The sequence below is a fragment of the Gadus macrocephalus genome, chromosome 4, assembly GCF_031168955.1.
Source record: "Gadus macrocephalus chromosome 4, ASM3116895v1".
Lineage (NCBI taxonomy): Eukaryota > Metazoa > Chordata > Actinopteri > Gadiformes > Gadidae > Gadus > Gadus macrocephalus.
Window position 1 is genome coordinate 16,117,202 of NC_082385.1, and position 8,848 is coordinate 16,126,049.

General features: G+C 42.3%; 1 protein-coding gene across 2 annotated transcripts; it reads right to left on the reverse strand.

The window, feature by feature from the left end:
• Positions 1–344: 344 nt before the first annotated feature.
• Positions 345–6,849, reverse strand: hmgcs1 (3-hydroxy-3-methylglutaryl-CoA synthase 1 (soluble)). 2 transcript variants are annotated; one of them, XM_060050519.1, is made up of 10 exons: positions 6,695–6,849; positions 5,284–5,741; positions 4,894–5,019; positions 4,179–4,343; positions 3,868–4,033; positions 3,498–3,668; positions 3,208–3,314; positions 2,879–3,004; positions 2,337–2,491; positions 345–1,678 (listed from the first exon to the last, which is right to left on the reverse strand). In XM_060050519.1, exons 2-10 carry the CDS (start codon positions 5,729–5,731, stop codon positions 1,592–1,594), a joined length of 1,551 nt encoding a protein of 516 aa, XP_059906502.1. In that variant the 5' UTR covers positions 5,732–5,741; positions 6,695–6,849; the 3' UTR covers positions 345–1,591. The 2 variants fall into 2 exon arrangements, with proteins under 2 accessions (XP_059906502.1, XP_059906504.1); XM_060050521.1 differs by having other exon boundaries at positions 1,588–1,716.
• Between the last annotated feature and the right edge of the window lie 1,999 nt (positions 6,850–8,848).

Genomic DNA, 8,848 nt, shown 5'->3' on the forward strand with positions numbered 1-8,848 from the left:
GACATGGCAACAGACCGGTCTGAACAGGTGGTTGTCTGCACTGCAGAACCACCAACACGTCCGGCATACAATGATGAGGAAGTCCCGTCCACTGCACTTGTATTGTGACTCGTGTATGTGTGAGTGTGCGTGTGTGTTCTTGGGAGTGTACTGAAAGTAATGGTTTGTCAATTTCCTTAATAATACAACACATTGATTTAATCCTTCTATGTTCTGTGTTTGTTTGTTTGGAAAGAATGACAGAGATGTCAGATCTGTAGTGAATAATGCTTATTTTGGAAATAATGGATAAAATATGTATGACTTTATTATATGGCATGAAAATAAACAGCTTGAATCACACATTTATTGTTGGTTATCTTTATTGCTAAATAAACTTCATACTGATTCTATAAAGTTCTCTGATTAGACACCCATATCCATTTATCTCCTGGTCTATAAAATATAAATAATCTCAGTTAGGACACAATATCATAAAAACAGCCCGAGTCCACTCAAAGTGAAGAAAAAATAACCAAATCAAACATTCATTGACACGTCTAAGCTATACAGAGTAGTGAGCAATGTATGGAGATCTCCAGTCATTCCATTACCACTTGTACTGAGAGTATCATGGTTATGATTATCATAAGCTTGTCATGCTGCAGAATAACTGTGATCTTTATCTAAATTTGCAGGACGGTGCAGTAAGCAAAATATTATAATATAAGATGGAAAACTGCCTTATTTGGGTCTGCATTGGAGACAGAAGAGTCCTTACTGAGATCGAGCTCAGAAGAGCCATTAAGTATTGTTATAACCTGCTCTGTGTAATGTAAGGGATTGCAGGATTAAGTTTACATTGACTTGATTTTTTCACGTTTCACACATTGCCCGCATAGCATAACATGGACTGTATTTCATTGACCAGCATCACAAACACTTCCAAACCATTTCAAACATGTATGCAAACATACTTGATATATAAAAAAAAAACTGACTGGTGATGTGTCAGCAAATTAAGCTGATCATAATGTCACCATTACTGATTCACACAGGTCATACAAAAAGGATATTCATGATGATGTTTCCCAGACACCAGATAAAGGTATCGCAACATAAAATGAAATAAGTTTGAGTCACTCGCTCCTTTGTACAGCTAGAAGAGACATGACATCATGGTGACACATAGCAGCATGTATGTATAAATTAACAGTTCCAAAATATATTCCTATAATTTGCTTTTTCATCTGCGGTAATTCTCTTCTTGATATCCAGTGAGCTCATTATAAACTCCTGGAACACAATAGCATCACATCGCTGTCATATTCCCTCCCTTGAACGTAAATATCTAACATCTGGAAACGGTCGAGTAAAATGTAGAATCTTCTCTACTCTTCTTTTTAGTATTGCCTTTCAGTTTCCCAAGAACAGCATTTTTTATTGGTATTTCTTAGAATATTGGCAGTTCCGGCAACTTAAAGCTCCCCTAATTACTTTGTACAAACTTTCTATGTTATTAGAAAACAATCAATTTCAACAATTAAAATGTAAAATGTTAATCCTAGTGTCTATCGAGGTGGACCGTTGGTGGATACCTCACAGAGGTAGGCTAGTGGGCCCCGTTGCTGACCACCTCCCCGGGGCTGACCGCGGAGGCCCGGACACAGGGCAGCTTCGTAGCGTGGCCGACGATGTGCTGCAGGGGGGGAAAGCAGTCCACTGGATTCAGAAGGGCTGTGGGCCACACAGCTTAGTGCTCAGGAATCAGACATTGCAGTACCAAAAGGTTTCTTAATGTACACATTACAACTAATTCAGACTGGGTTACAGGGACATACAGTGCATTTGGGCACTGCTAAATTAAGCCCGGACTTTTGACTCATTCAAAGTTAGGCATATTGCCCACATCTCCTTCTAAATGTGTTCATCACATGCACTTGACAATGACTTAAGGCAAAACTAGCCCCTCGGAATTAATGACACTTTCCATGTATCAACAAAATGGATCTAGGTAGTCTCATACTCTTCTTCCTCTAAGCACAACTGCTAACTTCATAGCTGAATTGTAAGTAGTAGAAGCAACTTGTAGCTCCTAGGGCCTTGGCACATTCACCAATACAATAGCTTCTCTACTTCCATATGAATATAATTCAAAAAGCAATTGCTCAGCTCATTAAACATGCTTAATTAGACTGATAACACATGTTGTAGTGCAGAACTAACAGTCATTTTATTTAACATGCTACATGTGTCAGAGTCGTCAACCAGCCTGTGACCACAAATGTTTTCTCGGAAACTGCACCCTGGGGTTCATCAACACATTTATACGTGAATGTATTGAGTGTGTGAAATACCTCTGTTGATGTGTTGGACATCGTCTGTCGGGCCTCTGGCAAGTCGTCGATGTTGGCACAGCGGGCGTACTCCCTGCGGTGCTTGTCGTCTACCCTGGTCAGGTACCATGTTCCTGGGAACAGCTCCTCCACAGAGCCATGGGGCGTGTAGCTCGCTGCGGGACCACCAGCAGATAACAGACACTTCACAATCACTTCAGGGTTCCTTGGAGGATTTGAATCCGTCGTGTTTTTTTCAAAAGGGCTAACATGCACATCCACGTTTGTGGATCCAATCTAATTAGGAGAGGATTTTTATTCAACTTCTGGTTCTTAAGTCAGACTTTTGGATCAGAAAGCAAAAGTCAGCATTCTAAAACACATTTGACCAGCTATCATCCGGCTCCAAATCAGTGTCATAAATGGACACATCAATGCAGAGAAATTCACACAAAAATTGTCCTGGAGTTAATGTGCATGTTTTGTATCTTTGAAAACAAGAACAACTAATGAATGAAAGTCCAACAGAAGCCTTTCTAACGGTGTTGCTAGGAGGTCCGTACCGAGGTGGTGGGTCTCCTCCCTCAGCTTCATGTTTTCACTGAAGACGTTCGGAGACACTTTCCTCCTGGAGTCTAGTCTGGCCTTCAGGTCACAGAGGCTGCTCACTAGTTTGTCCAGTGGGGACCCTGAGAGCAACCCAAGAACAGTCAATTAGAAATTTCATCCATTACTAATGAAATTAGGAGCATTTCAATTCTAGAAATTAAACCATTCCGGACAAAAAGTGAGCTGCATCAATGTCATTATTTAGTTTGGGTACCTGCATGTCAGTAGAGTTGCACTCTAAGGCTTTTATTTTGTACTTAGAAAGGGTTGTGTGTAAACTCACCAGGTGTATGGTCCTGTGTAACGCTGATGGAGTAGAGAGTTGCAGCCAAACCCGAGCCGTAGGAGAAGAGTCCTACCCTCTGACCTGCCAGTTGTTGAGGAGAATGTCTGTAGAAAAGCAAAGTAAACCATTTTAGTCAATCACAGACCGGTCATCTAGAGGTAGTATCTACCATAGAAAAACACCAATACCACAACGAATGGTTCACAGAAGCACAGATTCTTGTACTGTGACTAGGTACTCTCATAAAGTTAAGTAGTGTGAGTGTCCGAAAACAAGTTCAAACGTACGTTGCAATAAGCGAGGCCAGGCAGCCGTAGACGGATGGGGTGTACATGTTGCCATTCTGGTTGGAGATTAGCAAAGAGGACTTTGTCTTCTTCTCAAAAAGTTCTGCACTGGCCTTCATGAAAGCCTTCTCCACGTCCCGGTCGAAGTAGGTGTCCGCCAGTTTAATATCCCTTGAGAACAACATCAAATACAATTCAAAACATGAAATATGAACAGGTGAATAGGATTGTTTTAACATAGTAGCCCATCAACTTTGCACTGATTTCGATTTTCTTTGACACCGTAAAAGAGGACCAAACATGCACAAAAAAGGGTTCCCAACCATTCTAAAACCGATCCTTGAGTAATGAACAATGTCCACCACAATACCTGAAGGCCTCTAGGTCGGCGAAGGGTCCCGTCTGTGAGCTGGGGCTGGACACAAGGAAGTCGTTGAGCATTAACCGTGCTAGCGACTTCTGCACCAACTTGCAGTAAGGCGAGTGGAATGCCAGGAAGCTAAAGTCTTCCAGGCTGAAACTTTTCTCCACCCCAGCTGTCAAGAAAATCAAGATGTCACACACAAACCGAGGAGACAAAACATACGGTACCTGCTATTTTGGGGTATTTCTAACACCATGTATCCCACAACAGCTATTGTGAAAAAAACATAGGAACAACGATCAAAACCTCCTCTATACCTCTTTGCCACTGTGCATGGATCTTGCTGCGGTATACAGAGTAACAGCGGTCCAAGGCACTCAGGTAGCATTCAATGGACTGCTTTCCATCGACCACCGGGTACTCTGAGACCATGTCTGGTTTGTAGAAGTCATAGGCGTGCGTCATGTGAGTTCCTCGTAGGCCTGTGCAAGACAAGGATGCACTGCGGTTATGATACAGCACAAAAATGTTGTACTTTGAGTGTATCTTTACAATCTGTGTACACATACAGCCACAGAAACTATCCACAGTCAGGATGTTTTGATAAACAATAGCTTAGTGAAACAAAGACCTTGCTACAGCGGACTTGCATGCTCAAGTACAACCATGACATATCAGCTTCCAAAGCTGCATAGTGGACCACAGGAAGCCCATTCATGGGCACTGCAGCCTGCCTTTAGAGCTCCGCCCACATTTTAAATATTCAACACATGCACATTAAATATACACTAAACCTGCACTGGCTGACTTTAGTATTCGGTTCACCTAATCTTTGCATTTCGAAGAAAGTATTTAAACCATTTATAGAAATCCCAGATCCTCAGGATTTGAATGAATGGTTAGTCAATATATTTAGTTTATTTGACATCATCTTATATACATTCAAGTTTATTATTCAAATTATGATAAATTAAAATGTTCAGTGCATCTAGCTGTGAACATCCATCAACACAAGAGTTTGTATTGACTGACCTCGATCCAGCGCCAACGGTGCGTCAGGACCCACCAGCATGGCCACAGCTCCAGCGCCCCCTGTAGGTCGGGCACTGCCAGACGCGTAGACGGCAATATCTCCTGCTACCACCAAAGCATACCGACCTTAGAGGGGAGAAAATAAGAAAATAAAGAAAAGATTAATGTAAGTAAACAATGTGTTCAATACAGAAATGTTAAACCAATACGTGTTCACATTGGCTAACTCGACTATCGACTATTTTATTAACCAATAAAAAGTTTCACAATTTCTAATATAAATTTCTTTCAAATAATACTTCACTGCTGCTACAACAACAACAAACTGTGTAATGTCAATGAGCATACACATATTTAAGGAACTCTAAAAATAGTATGACAAGGCCTCACCATCCCAGGAACTGGACTCCACCCAATTAACAGCGTTGAACAGTGCTGCTGTACCTCCATAGCAGGCGTTGGTCGTGTCAATGCCTTCAACGTCTGTGTTGCCAGAGGCCTCAAACAGCTGCATAAGGACAGTCTTGACGGACTTCGACTTGTCAATAATGGTCTCGGTGCCGACTTCCAGACGACCTATACTATCAAACCCCAAGCCATTCTTCTCCATCAAGCGCTGAACCACAGTCAGGCACAAGGAGTTGATGTCCTCTCTGTCTGAGCAGAAGCCCATCCGCGCCTGGCCCAAGCCGATAGTGTACTTGCCAGCGGAAACTCCATCAAACTCCTCCAACTCAGTCTGGTCAACAAACTGGGAGGGAAAGTACACCTCCAAGGCAATAATTCCTACATCGTTTGGCCATTGTGGCAGGCAGCTAGATGGGGTTGATCCAGGCATTGTGCTTCAACTAGAGTAGAGATGAGAAATGTAAAAACATAAAAATGTTAATTCAGTATGACCTCAATAGTCATGCCTTTAGATTAATGCATACAGGCGCAGATATCAGTATGACCTTTCACCTAGCTTCGTGGAAGATGGTTGTATGTAATAAAGATACAACGAAACCACAGTATTAACTAATAATATGGTCTAGATCGATAATATATGATTAGGCAACGACATTGTGCACGCATGATTAGTTTGTTAACAGCCAGACACATATCTAATACGCATGACATTAAAAACACTGTCACCTTTAACTACACATCTAAAAACACAGGACTGTGAACAAAGTTAAAGTTCATAATAGGCAGATTTCTGGATTATATTTAGACCGTTTAACAGACTTGGCTGTCATTAAACCACAAATGTCAATGTCAAATTCAGACCCCGTCAGAGCCCAGACCTCCTCACATGTTAGACAGCCTCAGACCTAAAGGTGGGTTTCTAACCCTCACTTAATAATCCATTACAACCTGCGTGGTGGTTAAATCGCTGTCTGTTATGTTCCTCAGCTGGATCTTCCTCCAGATCACCGGTTTAGCTCAGGTACAAGCTCCACATCGGTAATCCAATAGTCACTAATCCGACAGTAGTAGGTTGTTTCTACACGGACCGAACCCCGAACGGACCAGCCCCCCTTCCCTTCCTGTTGCAACATGTCATACTTAATGAAGAAGAAAACCAGCCAAATTGTAGTGTTTGGACTGAATACATTTAGAGTTAAGCGTAATTACAGTAACCACTCTGATGTATGCAAGTACGACAAGTTAAACCGGGGTGCTGTACGTCATAGGTGTCTCATTTAAGGCATCCAGGCACCAGAAGAGGGGTTTCTATCGCCAACACATAACAGGTTTAACAACGTCCTACATAAACACACTAACATTACAGTCACAGAGCATTAAAACCCTTACCCACCTGTATGAAGTGCTTCAAAATATATGTCTCCGATGGTATCCCTTCACACCGCCAACGTATTGTTTATATATGTGAGGGCGGAAGACAGGGCGTAGTGGGAGGCTAACGGTGAATAACGCCCATTTCACAAAAGCCGACTTTTCATCCAATCAGAATCAAGAGGTCGGGCGGGGATATAATAGCTCTGACAACCCGTGTCATCTCTCAGCCAATCAGCCTTCAGCAGAGAGGGACCATGCGCCGGGAAACCAGAGGCGGGCCAATGGTTGGACAGCGACGGCATATGGGGAGAGAAAACCAACCAATCAGAGCAGACCTCTGGGTCCATGCGAGGCATAGCAAGACACGCGCGTGGAGTGAGACTCCCGAGGAAGGCTGATCGGAGTTTCCTCGGACCCTTGAGCCCCAGGAGATGGCTTACATTATTGTATAAGACTGAGGACTTTTATGTTTACTCTAGCTTGCCTTAGCTTCTTAAATACATCACACTTTTGACTTTTGTACTTTTTCTACAATGTTATTTTTTTTTTAACATTGCCTTAATTTTATTTGATTTCTCTATTTAAGTTTATTATTTCATTTTATTGTATGACAAGTTTTTTATGTGAAGCACTTTGAGTCTTCCTCTTGTATGAAAAGTGCTATACATAAAGTTGCCTAGCCTTGCCTATAAGGAGCATGTCAATGCAATACACTATATGGGTCATTTATCGAGATGGGTGCTTGGAGGATTTGATTCAGACTACAGATCCTGATGTTTCTCATGTCATTTTGCTGTATCAGTGTTACTTTCTTCTTCCAACATTAAAACGATCAAACATTGTTTTGATCACTTAATAGGCCTTGGATACTCTTGGGCGACCTCTGCATTGTGTCTGGCCGCAGAGGATATCACACCTTTCTGATTGGATCCGACGGGAGTTCCCCAAAACTCTGTTGTACTCAGTTATGACCAAACGATTTCAGATTGATCAAAAGAGTGATTCGATAATATTGATCAACATTTAGAATAGTTAATCATGAGTGTCTTTCAGGTTGGGGATCTAGGATATTGGTACAAAAGGTGATTAGGTTCATTACCATTTAGATTAACTGCTTGATGACGTTCTTGTGATGTAGGTGTGGGTGACCGTTCCTATGGGGTGTTGTTAGTTTCTCTGAGGTTAAGTTACTGGCTCATATCAAGGCCTTACATTTTGTATTGCCCTTAAACACATTGGTCAGAGGCTACAAATAACTGTTTAGTGTCATCTGAATATAGTAAAAACAATGTAAAATGGACTTATTAAAACGTGCAATACGAGGAATAGTCAAATATACAAATGGTCAAAACACACACACACACACACACACACACACACACACACACACACACACACGCACACACACACACACACACACACGCACACACACACACACACACACACACACACACACACACTGATCCTAGGCAGGAAACCCAGGTACATTGTCACCGAACATGCAGTCTTGTTGTGTTGTCGATGTCTCAGCCTCTGCTGAACCGCCAGGTGCTGCTCTTCGACCTCCCTCCTTCAGGGAGGTTTAACAGGTAACAGTAGAATCATCACTGTGTTAGAGGCAGAGCACCTTCAACTGAGCGGTGAGGTGGCCTTCAACAAGGCTCTACAGGAACACTGCAGGGCTAATTATTTGGCTGTGATCCAACAAGTCTCTACATTGATTGCACAAGAGCTACAGCCAGCGAAGCTGAAGCTCTCTCCTGATTCACAGCTCCCTATTCTCCTCTAGTCATGTGCGACCTTATTCGCATTTAAACACTTAGAAAAAGGAAGGCTGGTTTAGAGCCTCTATTGACTTTGGGGCCATGTCAATGTTCACACATATTGACCCCCTCACGTAGTGTCCACCAATAGGATTCAGTCCCAATGGGTTTTACCCACTCTCAGATTATATGGCTGAAATGCCTATTTCAGGTCAATGTTCCACAGGTTAAATCACCTTCGGCCCCCCCAAACACTCATGTTATATCCTAAACAGGACATCTACTATCTGATTATGTAAGATTATGTATCTATTACCTACGGAAAAGGATAAGGGCCACATCCTCTTCTGTCTACAGGGTCCCCTGTGAGAAGCAAAAACGTCCTTCTCACTTCTTCAATCAGTGTGTGG